Here is a 19,417-nt window from a genome sequence, read left to right as displayed (position 1 = left end):
GCGGTGTGCGAACTCTTAGTTGTGGCATGTGGGATCTAGTTCATTCACTCATTCACCTACTGAAGGATATTTTGGTTGCTTCCTAGTTTGGCAATTATGAATAAAGCTGCTGTAAATATCTGTATGCAGGTGTTTGTTAAGTTTTCAACTTCTTTGGGTAAATACCAAGGAACATGAATGTTGGTCTGTAAGCTAAGAGTATACTTAAGTTTTGTAAGATACTGCCAAACCGTCTTCCAAAGTGGATGTACCACTTCCTATTTCCACCAGCAACATATGACAGTTCCTGTTGCTCTGCATTCTGCTCAGCATCTGGTGTTGTCAGAGTACTGGATTTTGACCATTCTAATAGATGTGTGGAGTACCTCATTTTAACTGGCATTTCCCTAATAACCTATAATGTGGAACACCTTTTCATATGCTTGTTCACAGTGTGTACATCTTCCTTAGTGACCTGTCTGTTAAGGTCTTTGGCCTATTTGTTAATCAGCTAGTTTGTTTTCTTCTTGTTGAGTTTTAAAAGATGTTTGCATATTTTGGATAGGGGTCTTTTATTAGATATGAACAATGGGTACTTGTGCGATTCATATCTATATTCACAGACATCAAGGGTGAATATGCTTTCCTGCTTTATCAACTTCAAAATGGATCAAACTAACTCCTAGCAAAATATTCTTTTTCAATATGCAAGAGCCTAGAGTCAGTTCCAAAAATCTCACCAAAAAAAAAAAGAAAAAGTGAATCACTTCAGAAAATTCTCTTAATCTTACTTAAAACTTAGTTATAAAACTTTAAAATCTGTATTTTTTGTGTGGTTTAAATTTAGTCTTAAAAATTTACTATAGTTTATAGTGTATTACAGAAATACGATTCCTAACTGCTACTTACTTTTACTTTACTTAAATAGATGATACTTAACATTATGGTACTAATAAACTTGACAAGAAAAGAAATGGAATTACTTGAAAAATCAATGATAATTAATTTAATAATTAAGATTATAATCTGATTTTAAGGTACAGAAAAGCTTTTAAACTAGAAAATGACAAACCCCTCATTATTCATGTCTTTGAGAGATTTGGTTTTCTTTTGACTAATAAATTTTTTTAACTTTTTAAAAACTTTGAAAAGATCATTTTGAAAAGACTATCCTGATGAAGCATTAAAAAATAGAGCACAAAAAGACTGTGATGATAATATTACGCTTTGCTTTCCCAGTAACTGTATATAAGTTTATATAGTTTTATAACCAAATATAAACATGAATAGTCTCTTCACTAATTAAGAAGTGTACAAAAGGAAGAGTCTGGCTAAAAACAAGAGCTTTAGGAATTCAGTGAGAGCAGTTACACCCTCAAATTTTTTCATCATGCTCCAGCTACATACTAAGTTACCTGCTCATTCTGTTAGATTACAAAAATGTATAAAATCCATGTCTATGTAGGCTTAAAAATGTTCCACACACAACTGAATAAAAGCCTGTGTAGTAATGGTTTGTGATTTTCCAGATTATTAGCCAGGGAACTTATTCAGAAGAGTTAAGAAGTTATATTTCTGTTTCCAGATCTTAAGGTGATGGAGGTGTTGGTGGTACATCTCTGGATAGCAATTTTTAAAAACAGGAAATACCACAGAAATCAACTATCACATCTATGTTCAGTTCAGTTCAGTCGCTATGTTATACATGATAAAAGTATTTGCCTGATCTGTAAGAAACGTTAATTTGAATAAAAGCAATCATAAATGTGCCCCAAATCTTAAGAATATTCATAGTAAATGTACTTCTAAAAACTAATCTGAAATGCACACCAAGAGAAGCAGTGGAAATAAATGTCTATCAACAGAGAAAAGAAAAATTGTGGAACAGTCTTATAATACAAGAAAACACACTGAACAGACTGTAATCCCACTTTAGTAACCAAATACACACACAGAGAAAAAGACTTTAAAGAGATATTTCAAAATATAAATATGTAAGAATTCTAGACAATTATAAATTCTTTTTTTCAGCTGAGAAAAATCAAGATTTAAAAAAGAGACTTAATACTTAATGACATAAGAAAATGTTATGATTTATTAAATAGGTTATAAAACACTACCTGCAATATCATCTGAACTGTCTATTTTTTGAACTCTATTGTTTAAATGGTAATTTAAATTTTTTTAATTTTCTAAATGTAAATAATCAAAATATAAGAGGGTATATACATCAAAATGTTAGAAACAGCTATCTGGATATTAGAATTGTAAGTAGCTTATTTTGAGATTTTGGGTATTTTCCAAATCTTCTGCAGTGACTACTGTTTCAAAATTAGAAGTAGGATTTTAAAAAAATAAGAGAGCTGTGTTATATAGAATTTGTAAGTGTGGATGTATATTCTGAGAAAGTCAAACACAGAATTTATAGAAATTCTAACTTTAGATGCAAACCTCAAATCTATCTTGGAAGACACATTACAAGTTAAATAAAGAGGTTAGTATATATCACCATAAAATATTTGCCACTGCACAGGGGTCCCTCTGACTAATAGGCTGGGGCTCTCTCACAACTGCAAGTGCCATCACTGGCTGTGGGAATAGAGTTGGAGACTTTAGAAAAGCCAAAATATTTAAGTGTTTAGAGTAAATGAAAACTGAAGATAACTGAAAAGTCCAACACCCAGAAATATTAGTGGAATGAGAATATGACAGGAAATTATAATTCAGTTTAGATATGTCTTTCATGTTATACTTTAATTATATGGAGGAAAAAATATCTATAAAAATGTTTTCCTGAAAAAGTTAAACACAGAGCTTCCATATGCTTCAGCAATTCCTAGAGAAATGAAAACATATGTAAACACAAAATCTTGTATGCAAGTGTTCGAAGCAGTTCACCAACTCAAGAATGTACAAATAAACTGTAGCACGTCCATTCCATGAACATTATTTGGCAATACAAAGGAATGAAGTACTTATAACTGTGCTACTGCATGGATGAAACTTAAAAATACTATACTAAATGGAAAACGCCGGAAACCAAAGGCTACAAATTGTATGAGGCTATTGACTGAAGCAACAGAGCATGCATGCATGCACTGATATGCAGTGTTCAGAACATACATACCAAGAGAGGGAGAAAGGAGAATACTCGGCACTGTGTGTGGCTGAGGGAAGGAAGGCTGGGGCCAGACAGTGAGGGACTGCTAATGGGCACAGTGGTTTTCACTGGATGGAAATGTTCTAAAATTGATTATGGCAATGTTTGCACAACTCTGAATATATTAAGAACCATGAATTGTACACTCTAAATAGATGAACTGTATGGTATATAAATTATATTTCAATAAAAACGGTTATTAAAAATAATTATGTAAGAGGAAATTATAAATCAATCTCATTTTTCAATTTTAAAAAAGCCCTGTATTGCTAAACCTGAAAGTCCCAAGCATTGCTTGTATTTTCTCAAAAATAATTAGTCTTCTCTATCAGACTCTTCTTGCCAAGCTTCAAATCACACTGAGGCACTAGTAATGTCATAGAAAAGGGAAGGAGGAGTACATTAGTATTCTATCCAGTCAGGTTTCTCAAATCATTTCAAGAACATTTAACAAAGGAAATAACGTAACATAAAGTACACTATATATCAAAAATGCTAATCTCTGACTTCTTACAGAAACAGTTACTAAATAGACTCTTGACAAACAACCGGTTTCTGCTTTAACCAAAAGGAGACAGTCATATGAGGAATTAAAATTATAAAGAATATTTTAACTTATTATTTGGTATTTATACTTAATAATACCTATTGTGACGAGTTTTATTACTTATTGTGGATAAATTTAAAGCCAAACTAATTTTCAGTTTTTAGAGAGCATTATTAAAACATTCATTCTTTACTGTTGCAATTTTTTCAGCTGCAATTTGCTTTGATTGCTGAGTTTCAAAAAACTGATTCCACTTGTAAATAATGAGAGCAATTTTACTTTTTTAAAAGTAGTATTTCCAAACACTTTTAAAAAATATATTTGGCAAACACATTTGGCTATAAGTGCCTCAGTATCATCCAAGAGATAAATAACTTTTATTGCTTTTAGTATCTTTTAAGAATTGATGCTTTTGAACTATGGTGTTGGAGAAGACTCTTGAGAGTCCCTTGGACTGCAAGGAGATCCAACCAGTCCATTCTGAAGGAGATCAATCCTGGGATGTCTTTGGAAGGAATGATGCTAAAGCTGAAACTCCAGTACTTTGGCCACCTCATGCAAAGAGTTGACTCATTGGAAAAGACTCTGATGCTGGGAGGGATTGGGGGCAGGAGGAAAAGGGGACAACAGACGATAAGATGGCTGGATGGCATCACCGACTCAAAGGACGTGAGTTTGGGTGAACTCCAGGAGTCGGTGATGGACAGGGAGGCCTGGCGTGCTGCGATTCATGGGGTCGCAAAGAGTCGGACACAACTGAGCAACTGAACTGAACTGAATGTTTTTTAATCTCTTATACTTGACAGAAAATCAGCAACATAGGTGACTGACAAGATAGACATCAGAAATACTAATACTGACTAGATACCTGCCAAAAATATTTCCATACCATTCTGAAGTCATAAAAACTAATAGTGCTCAACTGATGATGACATGAATATCATCAATGGAATACGTTAGTAATGAGAAGGGAAGTAGGAGTTTCTGTAGCAATAAAAGTCTACTCTCCCATACTTGGACTTACAAATCTGAAATACCATTTCTTACTCGTAAGACTGCACAGTAGAAAACAACAGCTACTTCTGACTGAATGAATCCTGACCTACCAGGAACTGCTTACTGAGTCTGTGAGTCTGAGCATGCCATGAGTTAGTTGCATCATTTCTATGCCACTTCTGACCAGTGCAGGCTTAATGTTCATAACTGCACAATTATTGACACTAGTACTACTGTCTACTCAATTCAGTATTATTGTATTTAAAGAATAAAATACTATAGATTCCAATACAAAGACAGGTAACGTTTATCAGCATCTACCATGTCCTACTTACTGTGCTTTACCATTAGGTACTAGTGTTACCCCCAAAAGCTTTAAGAATTTCAACAGCATAAACACTTATTTTCACTAATGTTTCCTACCAATGTAGGAAACATGATGTATTTTATGCCAATCATTTATTCAAAAATTTATACCAAGTTATTAACAACTTGAAAGGCATACTGCTTTCCCATACTACATACACCCTTAACTATGACCCAGTTCTTAAATTCTTAACTCTTAATATCTCCAATAAATGTCTTCCTAATATCATAGGATTTTTGATAGAAAACTGATAGATTTTAGGATATGAAAAGTTGAGAAACAATGTACCAGACAACAAAGGACAAGAAGACAGTCTAAGAAGGTTGTTTCAAATAAATACGACCTATTGCACAACTTTTCCTAGAGCTAGTTTAGGGGTAAAGGGAAGGGAGGCGATAAAGAAAAAAAGGTTGATCTGTTAACTGTTAAACATTTCTGGTAATGGGAAGACACTGGTGCATAGGCAACAGGAGTATGGGGAAGGCCTCTGCTATTTACCTTCTACTTTTGATTTAAATGGATACATTATTAAAAATTAATAAGGAGAACTTGGAGTTTCTGTTAATTTTAGTGGTGGTAGTTGAAATTGATGAGTAAAATAGTAAATATTGTTCAGTAAAATAGTAAATGTTGTATTTTAGCTATGTATTTAAATTTTTCATCAGTACATCTGAGTATATTTCTTTGGCAACCAAAAATATTACTCCCTCAACTAGGAACATGACTCCTATCATGTGGACAGTTCAACTCTAGGATTAGAAAAATCGTCTTTTAATTACCTAACGGCTGAAAGAAAAAGTAATGGAGATCCTAAACAAGATAGAATCTTTATAAACTTACTCAAGTGCCAGTTGGGGACCAGCTTCATAAAACTTAACAATTTAGGTCCCTGGAATGCAATCTAACAGGCCAAGATCTTTAGACTTGCTTCTATTTCAAGAAAAGCTTCCCCTGTTCAAAACTGTTCCAACAACTACCGCTTCTTAAACTTCAACAGCAAGCTCTTCAGCAAGGGCGCAGGAAACCCAAAGAGCTGTACAAAGTATGACTTTTGGTCAGGAAATGAGCTTCTGATCAGAGTGGTAAAACTGAAAGTTCTCTTTTATATCTATTACTATTTGAAGTGTATCACCTACTCCTTTGATTAAAGTCCTCGCCACCCAAACTCCTTTTGTGAAGGGAAGAAAAGGTTAGAGTGTTTTAAATGTGTATTTTCAATAGCAAAGAATTAATATATTTTAGCTGAGTTGTTGACTTTATCATACGTTGGCTCGAGTCAACAGTAAGTACCTACTCCAGATCTGTTTCTTAAAAATAAGTATAAAAAGGATTTTTAGTGAAAGACACTGGCATAAGACCATGAAACTCCATACACTCAATGAAATGAAGAAAAATAAATTAAAAGTTTATCTTATGTACCTTTTGGGCATGTTTAAATGTTGCACACTGTAAAATTTGAAAATTAATTAAAAACAACAAAATATCAAAGAAAAACATCAATCTGGAGAAAAGAAAGAACTATGCAGAATTTCATTTAAAAATCTAACCATTCCATTTCTTACCCTTCAAAGAATACAAGAGATAAATGGGAAGTTCTGAAATCTTCTTCTGATACCAACTTTGCAGAGAAGATGTATAAGGGGGATAGACCAGCATTCAAAGAGGAAGGACTCAGACAGAAGGAAAAGCTACTCACACCTCAACTGGCCATCAGACGTTTAAAAACCATCAGGCTAAAAAAAAAAGTCAGGCTTACCATGTCATTTTTCCCTAACAAAGAGATATATGGCAGATGACTCAAAAAATATATATAAATGGCTCAAGATAATTATTTCCAGCAACAAGCAAGATTTATCAGAACAAAAAGACAAATGACAGAAACACTGAAAGAAAAACCATGGAAAACAGGTGGGAAAAAAGGAGGAAGAAATTGCTATTGGAAGTTCCCCTTTCCAGTTGTGAAATAAGAGTGCCACGGCCAATATCCAAACATCCACCTATTTTTTTTTCTCTGCTAGTAAATGTAAGTAATGTGAAATGCAGGCTGGATGACTCACAAGCTGGAATCAAGATTGCCAGGAGAAATACGAACAACCTCAGATATGCAGATTATACCACTCTAATGGCAGAAAGCAAAGAGGAACTAAAGATGACGGTGAAAGAGGAGAGTGAAAGCTGGCTTTAAACTCAATATTCAAAAAATGAAAATCATGGTATCTGGTCCCATCACTTGATGGCAAATAGATGGTGAAAAAGTAGAAACAGTGACAGATTTTATTTTCTTGGGCTCCAAAATCAATGCAGACATTGGCTGCAGCCACAAAATTAAAAGACGCTTGCTTCTTGGAAGAAAAGCTATGACAAACCTAGGCAGCATATTAAAAAGGAGAGACATCACTTTGCTGACAAGGGTGCATACAGTTAAAGCTATGGTTTTTCCAGTGGTCATGTATGGATGTGAGAGTTGGACTATAAAGAAGGCTGAGCACCAAAGAATTGATGCTTTCGAATTGTGGTGTTGGAGAAGAAGACTCTTGAGAGTCCCCTGGACTGCAAGGAGGTCAAACCAGTCAATCCTAAAAGATATCAACCCCGAATACTCATGGGAAGGACTAAAGCTAAAGCTCCAATACTTTGGCCACCTGACACCAAGAGCGGACTCACTGGAAAAGATCCTGATGCTGGGAAGGACTGAGGGCAAGAGGAGCAGAGGATAAGATGGCTGGATGGTATCACTGTCTCAGTGTACGTGAGTCTGAGCGAACCCGGGAGACAGGGAAGGACGGGGAAGCCTGGTGTCCTGCAGTTCATGGGGCTGCAAAGAGCTGGATATGACTTAGCAACTGAACAACAATACTGACTTACTGACACTTAATATACCAGTCATTATACTTAGCATTTTAAGTTCATTAACCCAAATTAACCCTTACAACAATCCTGTGAGGTAGAATACTCCATTAATAAATGAGGAAACAGGCAAAGTGGTGATCTGCCCAAAATTACAAAGCTAAAATGCTAGAGCCAAGATTCAAAACCAAGCTATTTGGTCATAGTACTCTGTGACAACCTAGATGGGTGGGATGTGGTGGGGGGGAGGTTCAAGAGGGAGGAAACATATGTATACCTATGGCTGATTCATGCGGATGTACGACAGAAACCAACACAATATTGTAAAGCAATTGTTATTGTTCAGTTGCCGCGTCATGTCTAACTCCTTATGACCCTACGGACTGCAGCATGCCAGGCTTCCTATTGCCATCTCCTTCATGTCCATTGAATCAGTGACGTCATCCAACCATCTTATCCTCTGTCATCCTCTTATCCCTTTTTTTTGTATTTTTGTCACTTTTATTTTCAATTGTAAAGCAGTTATCCTCCAATTAAAAATAAAATTAAAAAATACACAAAAAAGACAATTCCAACTGTAAGTTTTAACAACAACAAAAAACCAAGCCATCTGGTTCCCAAACCACAGCTCCTGGCCAATGAAAATGAGTTTACAATGTTAATTTATATCATAAAAAGGTTATATTCAGGGAAAAATATTAATCAAGACATTGACTCTTCAGTAACAATAAACAGTATCAACCATAAGAAAGACATATGGATATACATCTTTAAAATATCTGTATTATCATCTAAATACAAGGCAATGACCACTGGAAACAGAAATCAACAAAAATTTTAACAACATCCAGCTCATGATAAAACAGACGGACATAAAGGGGGCTATATGGAAACTAATATAATTAATATGGCTGAATTAATATGCAATGAGGGATTTCCAGGTGGCACTAGGTGCTAAAGAACTCTCCTGCCAATGCAGGAGATGTAAGAGTCATGGGTTCAATCCCTGGGTCAGGAGGATCTCCTGGTGGAATGCATGGCAACCCACCTCAGTATTCTTGCCTGGACAATCCCATGGACAGAGGAGCCTATAGGCCATAGGGCTGCAAAGAGTCAGACACAACTGAAGCAACTTAGCACGCATGCCAATATGTTATGAATTCTTATGTTTGGGAACACATGTAAGAATTAAAGATTTTAAAATTAAAAAAAATTAAAAAAATAAATAAATTAAAAAAAAGTAAAGACTGTATCCTCATTTTCAAATACAGAGAAGTAAGAAAAAATAAATCATATATTAAGCTACAAGGAAAATCAATGAAGTTTCCAAAAACCTATTAGTCTATACTATAATGCAATAAAACTAGAAATTGAATTTTTATTAGGAAAAGAAACTTAAACCATTTGGAAGTTTAAAACAAAGCAAACAAAAACTCTCATATTTTAAACAGAGTATCAAAACTGAAATTGCATAATCTCTTGAAAATACAAATAATGGAAACATATGAGCCAAAATTGAGCTCAGAAGGTAAATCTTGGCATAAAATGCATAAAACACGTACATTACTAAACAGTAAGTATCATGAATAAAAAAATTAAGCATTAATCCTCAGAATCCAGAGAAAGAGCACTGCATATGCCAGGAAGGCAGAAGAAAGGCAAAAACAGATCAAAGACAGAGGGCAAGGAACTCGAAAAAAGAAAAACAGGAAAATAAATTCAACACCTTAAAAAATTTAATATATAACCTAGTAAATTTAATTACTTGAACTCAAATATATACAATATTAAAAATGAGAACAGAAAAATAACTGCAGATAAACAAAAAGTTGAAAGAATTATAGAAAAGTACTTTGTGAAACTCTATGAAAATACCCTTGAAAATTTGGATGAACTAGATTATATTCTAGGAAAACAAATGAAAAAATTGAACAAAAGAGACAGAAATCAAAAGAAACTAACAGCCATGGAATAAACTGAGATTTACTAAAGAGCTATAATCCAAACACATACTAATCTGCTTCATAGGGGAAATTCTTTCAGATCCAAGTAACAGATAACAGAGATGAAATTTACACCATGCCAGAACAGAGGAAGGAAATCTCGCAAAATCTTTTTTATGAAGCAAATATAACACAGAAATCTAAGGATTACACTATAGAAAGAAAAACTTTCAGACCTCATTTCTCAATACTGAAACAAACATAGTGAAACATTAAACACTTCAGTTGCTACTATATATTTTAAACAACTCCATAAATGAATAGTATTCATTTCAGAAGTGTAACTATGATCAATTAAGTATTTAAAAACTCACCAGATTATAGGTTATGAGTTAAAACAACCTTCATTTCAAAGATGAAATGGCATTTCACACCTAATGAATCATTTTTGATTTAAAGAAAACAATCAGTAACATATGCATGTATGTTTGATGTTAGTCTTGTCAAAGTGAGTGCTCTAGCTTTCTTTTAAATTGAGGTATAACTGACATATGACATTGTATTAGTTTTGGGTATACAACATAATTCAATATTTGTATATATACAAATATTTGCTGAATGATCACAATAGTCTAGTGAAATTTGCCACCATACATAGTTACAAAAAGCTTTTTCCTTGTGGTGAGACCTTTTAAGATTTTCTTTCTTAACAACTTTCAAATATGCAATGCAGTATTATCAAGTATACATACCATGCTGTGAATTATATCCCCATGACTTTAGTACTAGAAGTTTGTGCTTTTTGACTCCCTTCACCCGTTTTAACTACCGCGCTATGGTGTTTCCTGTGGTCATGTATGGATGTAAGAGTTGGACTGTGAAGAAAGCTGAGCGCCGAAGAATTGATGCTTTTGAACTGTGGTGTTGGAGAAGACTCTTGAGAGTCCCTTGGACTGCAAGGACTTCCAACCAGTCCACTCTGAAGGAGATCAGCCCTGGGATTTCTTTGGAAGGACTGATGCTGAAGCTGAAACTCCAGTACTTTGGCCACCTCATGCAAAGAGTTGACTCATTGGAAAAGACCCTGATGCTGGGAGGGATTGGGGGCAGGAGGAGAAGGGGATGACCGAGGATGAGATGGCTGGATGGCATCACGGACTCGATGGACGTGAGTCTGAGTGAATTCCGGGAGTTGGTGATGGACAGAGAGGCCTGGTGTGCTGCGATTCATGGAGTCGCAAAGAGTCGGACACAACTGAGTGACTGAACTGAACTGAACCCCCTCCACCCTGGCAACTACCATCTGTTCTCTGTATCTAGGAGATGGTAGATTTTTGTTTTTGATTCCATGTATGAGTGATAAGATATGGTATTTGTCTTTATCTGACTTGTTTCACTTAGTATAATACCCTCAAGGTCCATCCATGATGTCACAAATGGCAAGATTTCCTTCTTTTTATGGCTGAATAATAGTATTTTTTATCTATTCATTTTCTTGATAAATTCATCTATCAACAGACAGTTAAAATGCATCCCTATCTTGGTTAAGTAATTCCATAATGAACATGAGGGTGCCTATGCTTTTTTCAAGCTAATATTTTCTTTTGGATAAATGCCCAGAAATTGAACTGCTAAATCATATAGTAGTTCTATTTTTAAACTTTTTAAGGAACCGCTATGCTGTTTTCTGTAGTAACTGCACCAATTTACATTCTTACAAACAGGACAAGAATTCCCTTTTCAAAAAAAAAAAAACAACAACAACAAAAGAATTCCCTTTCCTCCACATTCTCACCAACACTTGTTATCTCTTGTGTTTTTGATAATATTTTCTTCAAGTATGAGGTGACAGTTCATCGTGTATTTGATTTGCATTTCCCTGATGATTAGTGATATCGAGCGTCTGGTAGCCATCTGTATGTCTTTGAAAGAATGTCTATTCAGGTCTTCTGCCTGTTTTTTTAGATTGTTTTGCTATTGAGTTGTCTGAGTTCTTTGTATATCTTGGATACAAACCCTTTATAGGATATATAATTTGCAAATATTTTTTCCCATTATAGTTGTTCAGTTGCTAAATTGTGTCCAACTCTTCGTGACCAGGCTTCCCATTTAGTACGTTGCCTTATATTTTGTCTATGGCCTCCTTTGATGTGCAGAAGCTTTTTAGTTTGATGTTGTTCTGCTTGTTTATTTTTTCTTGTATTGTCTTCACTTTTAAGTTTTAAATCCAAAAAAAATCATCACCAAGACTCATATCAAGGAGCTTACCACCTACGTTTTCTTTTAGGATTTCAATGACTTTGGATCCTATATTCAAATCCTTAATCTTTTTTTTTTTAACTTTGTTGAATATCATCAATTATTGGGTCTTTTTTACTTTCTTGAACTAGTTGCTTGAATCTAAGACACAGAGGAAAAAAACTCCAAATGATGCTTTTGAAAAACAGGTCTTACATTTTTTTAATTGAAGTAGTTTGATTTAGAATATTGCATTAGTTTCCCGTGTGCAGCAAAGTGATCCATACACACACATACATAAATGTTCTTTTTCCGATTCTTTCCCATTATAGGTTATTACAGCATATTGCATATAGTTCCCTATGGTACACAGTAAAACCGTGTTTATCTATTTTATATATAGTAGTTTGTACCTGTTAATCCCAAGGTCCTAATTTCTCTCTCTCCTCCTTTCCTCTTTTGTAATCACTAGTTTGTTTTCTATGTCTTCGAGTCAGCTTCTGTTTTGTAAGTTCATTCGTATCATTTTTTTAGATTCTACGTAAGTGATATCATAGTATTTGTCTTTTATCAGACTCACTTTACTTAGTATGATAATTTCTATGTATATCCATACTGCTACAAATGAAAATATTTAATTCTTCTTTATGGCTAAGTAATATTCCATTATATAACATATAGCACATCTTCTTCATCTGTTGACGGCCACAGGTTGCTCCATGTTTTGGCTCTTGTAAACAGTGCTGCTATGAAATTGGGTGCATGTATCTTTTTAAGAGTTTTTTGTCTTTTCTGGATATATGCTCAGGATTAGGATTGCTGGCTCATATGGTAGCTCTATTTTTAGTTTTTTAAGGAACCTCCATACTGTTTTTCATAGTGGCTGTACTAATTTACATTCCCATTAACAGTGTAGGAGGGTTTCCTTTTCTCCACACCGTCTCCAAGATTTCTTATTTGTCGACTTTCTGATGACAGCTTTTCTGACTGGTGTGAAGTGATAACTCATCACAATTTTGACTTGCAATTCTCTAATAATTAGCAATGATTAGCATATTTTCATGTGCCTGTTGCCCATCTGTATGTCTTCGTTGGAGAAAAGTCTAGTTAGCTGTCCTGCCCATTTTTTGATTAAGTTGGTTTTTGATATTAAGCTGTCAGAACTGTTTGTGTATTTTGGAAATTAAGCCCATCTGTGTCAGTTGCATCATTTGCAAATATTTTATCCCATTCCATAGGTTGTCTTTTCATTTTCTTTATGGTTTCCTTTGCTGTGCAGAACTTGTAAGTTTGATTAGCTCCCATTTGTTTATTTCTGCTTTTGATTCTTTTGCCTTGAGAGAGACTGACCTAAGAAAACGCTGGTAGTATGATCTATATCACAGAATACAGAACAATTCGTGTCACAGAATGTCTGCCTGTGTTCTCTTCCGGGAGTCTTACTCTTTCTTTCTTGTTTGGCCCTGCTGGGTCTTTGTCGCAGCACATGGGCTTTCTCTAGCTGTGGTACACAGGCTAAATTGCCCAGTGGTATGTGGGATCTTAGTTATTTCACTAAGGAAGGAGCCTCCACATCCCCTGCATTGCAAGGTGGATTCTTAGTCACTGGACCACCAGGGAAGTCCCTCTCCTAGGAGTTTTATGGCATCACATCTTTATTTATGTCTCTAAGCCATTTTAAGTTTATTTTTGTGTATGTTGTAAAGGGGTGTTCCAACTTCATTGATTTATATGTGGCTGGCCAGCTTTCCCACAACCACTTGCTGAAGAGACTGTCTTTTCCCCACTGAATATTCTTGCCTCTTGTGTCAAAGATTAACTGACTGTAGGTTTGTGGGTTTATTTCTGGGCTCTCTATTCTGTTCCACTGATATATATACCTGTTTTGGGGCCAATATTGCACTCTTTTTATTCCTACAGCATTGCAGTATTGCCTGAAATTTGGGAGGTTATGCATACAGCTTTATTCTTTTTCTTCAGGATTGCTTTAGCAATTCTAAGTCCTTTGTGGTCTCATATAAATTTCAGTATCATTCGTTATAGTTCTGTGAAAAATGTCACGGGTAATTTGACATGGATAACATTAAATCTGTAGATTGCTTTGGGTAGTATGGCCATTTTAACAATATTAATTCTTCCAATCCAAGAACCTGGGATAACTAAACATCTTTTAGATGTCAATATTTATATTCTATATATTAAAGTTAAGTTGTATGTTAGAACGCACAAAGTGTATACTTGTATAAGTTCTAATAAATATAATATATCCACCCTTGTAACCAAATCTCTGTCAAGATATACAACAATTCTACTGTCCCATAAAGTTCCCTCATTTTGGGCCTTGATTTGAACACAAGATTTGTCTCTAAAGTCCACAGTCTTTTTCACACTATGCAACTTCTTTTAAAAGGGCCCAATGTGTAAATGTATTAAACAATAAAAATTCTATTTCTAACCATCAATTAAGGTAGCTGAAGTATGGAAAAATGAAAAGTGGAAAATACTTGAGATTCCCTCCACTAAAGTCAGACAGCCTAGGTATTTAATATCTGTAGCAAATGGACTGCACCACTTTTCTCTTTACTAATTTCCACTAAATAAATAAAAATAATCTTCTTCCTTCCCCAAGAGTTAAAGAATTAACCAAGGAAGGATGAATGTGACAATAATAACCATCTCCTATGTTCATCTCTTATATCTTCAATTAAACTAAAAATGCTTCAGGGCAAGACCATTTCTTATACATGTGACGTAAGCACTACACACTTTAGTGATTACTATGGAAGGCAGTGAGGAACTGGAGAAAACATAAAACCTTTGGAGTCAGCCAAATCTGGATTCAAATCTCTTCATATTTATTAGCTATATAACAACATACAAGTTACTAAACTTCTCTAAGCCTCAGAACATCACATGTAAAACGAGGCCTGTATTTTGCCTTCCTATCAATGTCTGGCTTCTCAAATAGACAATCTACATGAAGACCCAGGCGAGTAAGGTCCTACCTTGGACTTCAAGCTTTTGGGGGAACTGCTGTGGCCCTCTTCTAGCCATGCCTCTTCCCAAAGGGTGAAGAGACTCTGGGGTCAGAAGGGCATACACATCATGAGCCCACACCTCTGCCATCAACTTTGCTCTGGATAACCTAGACTCATGAGTTTGTTGTTCAAACCACGCCAGATCTGATTCCCAGGGTCTACAAAGGCCTACTCCTGGTCTCACTCTCTGAGAAAGTATATATGGAGTATGAAGGTGAAGACTAGGCGGTTGACACAGATACATAAAGCCACCCCTCAGAGTATAGAGTGGTGTGAGTGACAGGAAGAGTTATGGGTTCCAACTCAGAGGGTGGGGTGGGCTCAGCATCATGCAGACACATTCTGGCATTCAACTCTGAAGAATCCTGGACTTCTTTTCAAGCATGAACCTCAAGGTCTATAGGAAGGTTTATATATAAAGAATGAATGGATAAAACAGATTTTATGTAACAGTTTGTTGATTTAATTTAGTATGTATATGGTATGTAGGTGTACATTTTGTATTTGCTCCAGACTCTGCAAATGTTACAAATGGGCCTGTCTGTATCTACTGCTAATAACCTATGTATTGCCGTATTCATTTTCAAGTAGTCACTCAGTCGTGTCCTACTCTTTGCGGCCCCATGGACTGTAGCCTGTCAGGCTCTTCTGTCCATGGAATTCTCCAGGCAAGAACACTGGAGTGGGTAGCCAGTCCCTTCTCTAGGGGATCTCCCTGACCCAGGGATTGAACCCAAGTCTCCTGTATTGCAGGCAGATTCTTTACCACTGAGCCACCAGGGAAGCCCATTCACTTTCAAATATTATCCTAAAGTGCCAGCCTGCAATGCAGGAGACCCGGGTTCGATCCCTGGGTTGGGAAGATCCCCTGTAGAAGGAAATGGCAACCTACTCCAGTATTCTTGCCTGGAGAATCCCATGGACAGAGGACCCTGATAGGTTACAGTCCATGGGGTCGCAAAGAGTCAGACAAGACTGAGCTACTTCACTTTCACTTTAGTCATCCAACATTATCACGAGTTAGGTTTCATTAATCCCACTGCACAGGTAAAGAAACAGATATGGTTAAGAAACCTACCCAGCTCCTTTTGCTGTTATCTCCATATCACTCTCTTCTTAACTCCCAAGTATCCTCCCCTCTTGGCATATTTTCAGTCTTTCACTCTCCAAGACAATAGGCCCCTAATCCCTACATCTAGTGCTTACGTTCTGTGACCTCGCGATAGTACCTAAGACTGTTCATAATCTTTTCTTTACTAAAACAAATTTCCCTTTGGTGTGTAAGGCTACACTATTTTAGTTTTCTCTAAGCTTTTGCTCTTTTTCTGTTTCCTCTTCTTCCTCAGAATTTTGGTGAAGAATGAGTAAGATAATGTTTTTGGAGAATGTCAGCATAAAGCATATATATTCAATAAAAGATAGGATTTATTTTTAATATAAAAAGAATACCTACCATTTTTAAGTATAGTGCCAATTACTCTACTAGGTGATACACACACACATACTATTCCATTTATCCTAAAACCCCTAGAAAATTGAAGTTGAGATTGGCTGACAAATTAACCTGATTAGAAACCTGGCTCCAGCATTTTCTAGCTTTATGATACTGAGTAAGTCACTTAACTTCCCTGAATTTCTGCTTCTCCATTGTGTAATTTTATAATGTCCTTAAGAATGAATTAAATGAGAATGAAACACAGATATAAAAATACAAAGTACATGGTAAATAGTAACTGTAACTGTCTTCTCGTTGCTACCAGGTGAATACATTAATTTTTTATCCTTCCCTTGTGTGCATTTCTAAAAACTGAGTCCTTGATCTCTTGACCTTCTTTCTTTTTATAGTCTATTCCTATACTCTATCACACTTCTGAGTCCAGCCCCTCCAGAAAGATAGTCTTGAATTATCCATGACCATGTCTAAGTGTCCAGGCCCACATCCCAGGGCCTACTACATCAAACTGCTCTTTTTTCTCATCAAGAGTGGAAAGCAGAACACTTGGTGCAGGAGACCTAAAGTATTACACAGACAAACTGAGAGGATGGGGATAAAAAAGCTAATGTCATGGCTGCAAGCTTGCCTGAGAAAATTACAAAACTGGAAAAGGTTTTCATAGATCATGTCCAAAATTTTCTCCTCTTTCCCTCATTCTTCAGACATGAAACTCTAATCCTTCTATTTCCCTCATCCACAAGGCCAAAAATGTTCCCATTCCTCTGAATTCCCTTACATTTCAATGCTCCGTTCATCGAATACCTAATTATACTCTGTCTTCTGTTACCAATTTTCTTCCATTTACATCTTATCTTCCCAACTATGCTGTAAGGTCCTTAAGGCCAACAGCCATCTCTCATACTCTTAGTAATTCTTCATAATGCTGATTGACCAATGCTATACAGATATGGTCAGGAATTCAGAAACCATATATTAGGATGTTTTCAGATATTTTCCTGCCATGGAAGGAAAACTTTTCAAATCAAAAGCTTCAGAAATCTTCCACAAATAGGGAAAGTATGACCAAAAATGGGAAAGTGTGACAAACAGAAAATTTTCTATTTCTTTCTCGATTTCAATTTTGGTTTTAAACAGGGAAAAAATCCTTTAACATTAATTTCCTTAGCCATGTATTAATACTTTACAAATTATTTCCAAGAACTGCACAGGTATTCTTCAAAAATTACTTATGCCAGCATACCTTGGAGATACTGCAGGTTCAGTTCCAGACCACCACAATAAAGCAAATCACGCAAAATTTTTGGTTTTCAAGTGCATACAAAAATTACGTTTATTCTATTACTATCATCTGTTAAATGTTCAACAGGATTACATCTTAAAAAAACAATGTGCATGCTGTAATTAAAAACACTTCATTGCTAAAAAATGCTAACCATCATCTGAACCTTCAGCAAGTCATAATCCTTTTGCAACAGTATCAATAAAGATCACTGATGATGGATCACCATAACACATATAATAATAAAAAAAGTTTGAAACATTGAAAGAATTGACAGACTCTGATAGAGACATGAAGTGAGCAAATGCTGTTGGAAAAACTGATGCTGACAGCCTTGCTCAGTTGAAGACTGCCGAAAACATTGCATTTGTATTAAAAAAGGCAGTATCTGAGAAGCATAATGAAATATGCCTGTATTTTCTAATATAGTTACTAGTCATTATATTAATTTCCGTAGGAAAGTTAATTCTTAAAACTGTAAGCCTCAAAAATCACTAATACAGACTGATGTGCTACTTATTAAATACTAAATAATTCAAAAACCCAGGTGATAAAAGTTTTTAGTTTAAAGTTTATTAAAGATATCGTTTTGTTTGATATATTTAATAATTGGGAAAATTTGATTAAATTACGTTTTTACTGTGATCAAAACAGAAGAACTATAGGGTAATGAAACTGATTCGCTTATTTTACCTGAGTAGCTTTATCTTTCATGCATGAGGGGTAATGAACATGAGGATCCCGTGGCCACTGTCCTGTGAGATAAGGTCCTGTTATGGTATCCAGGGAAGAGGTTCGCCTTATTGTGCTAGAGGTTCGAACTTGCTGAGATTTGGGCCTGTCCACTATAAAAAGTGAAGGAAAAAATACATTAGTCATAAGAATAAAGTAAAACTTAAAATTACTTAAACTTCATAGTTTGTAAAATACCATCCTGCCAATTGTCCCCACAATGTATATTTACCCTAAAAGCCATCCTGTATGAGCTGATGAAATTTATAGACCAAAGGAAAATACATTCACATATTAAATTTTGCATATACTGTCACACCCTACAAAGCTCACTCATTTTAGAGACCTATTCTTAACCCTCTATATCATCTCCACTGCCATTATTTTAATTAAGACTTCATCATGTCTCAACTAAACTGCCCGTTTCCTAACTGCCATCTCTGAATCCACACTAACTTTATCTTACAGGGTCACCTCCCTCCACTGCTAAAAAAAAATTGCCACGGTTTATTCAGTCTTTCACTCAAAGGCCATTATTTTTCACAATTCATCTCCCATATAGCTCAATACTTAATGGCTTGCTACCACCACTCCTCCATAAACCTCTGCTAACTACTAAGAACCATAACAACCTAATAAACTCCAATTTCACAAATATGAAGTACTCGCTTCTCTGCCTCTATTCTATCATCTCCTGCATCTAAAATATTCCCCTTCTCTGTACACTTGGCAAAAACTTATCTTCAAGACCAGCGCAGGTGTCGCGCTGCCTCTGTGAAACCTTTCTCAGTGCCCTTCTTTTCTTCATCTCTGTCCTTCTTAAAGGTATACACAC

General features: G+C 35.5%; 1 protein-coding gene across 1 annotated transcript in view; it reads right to left on the bottom strand.

Moving 5' to 3' along the window:
- The window catches only part of GLCCI1 (glucocorticoid induced 1), a 106,180-nt gene that overhangs the window by 57,905 nt on the left and 28,858 nt on the right, over positions 1-19,417 (bottom strand). The window contains exon 2 of the mRNA XM_052639173.1: positions 18,544-18,695. Coding sequence (XP_052495133.1) covers positions 18,544-18,695 — 152 coding nt within the window. The remainder of the gene's footprint in view (positions 1-18,543; positions 18,696-19,417) is intronic.

Source organism: Budorcas taxicolor, chromosome 4, assembly GCF_023091745.1.
Source record: "Budorcas taxicolor isolate Tak-1 chromosome 4, Takin1.1, whole genome shotgun sequence".
NCBI classification, from domain to species: domain Eukaryota; kingdom Metazoa; phylum Chordata; class Mammalia; order Artiodactyla; family Bovidae; genus Budorcas; species Budorcas taxicolor.
This window is presented reverse-complemented; position numbering and strand designations above follow the sequence as displayed.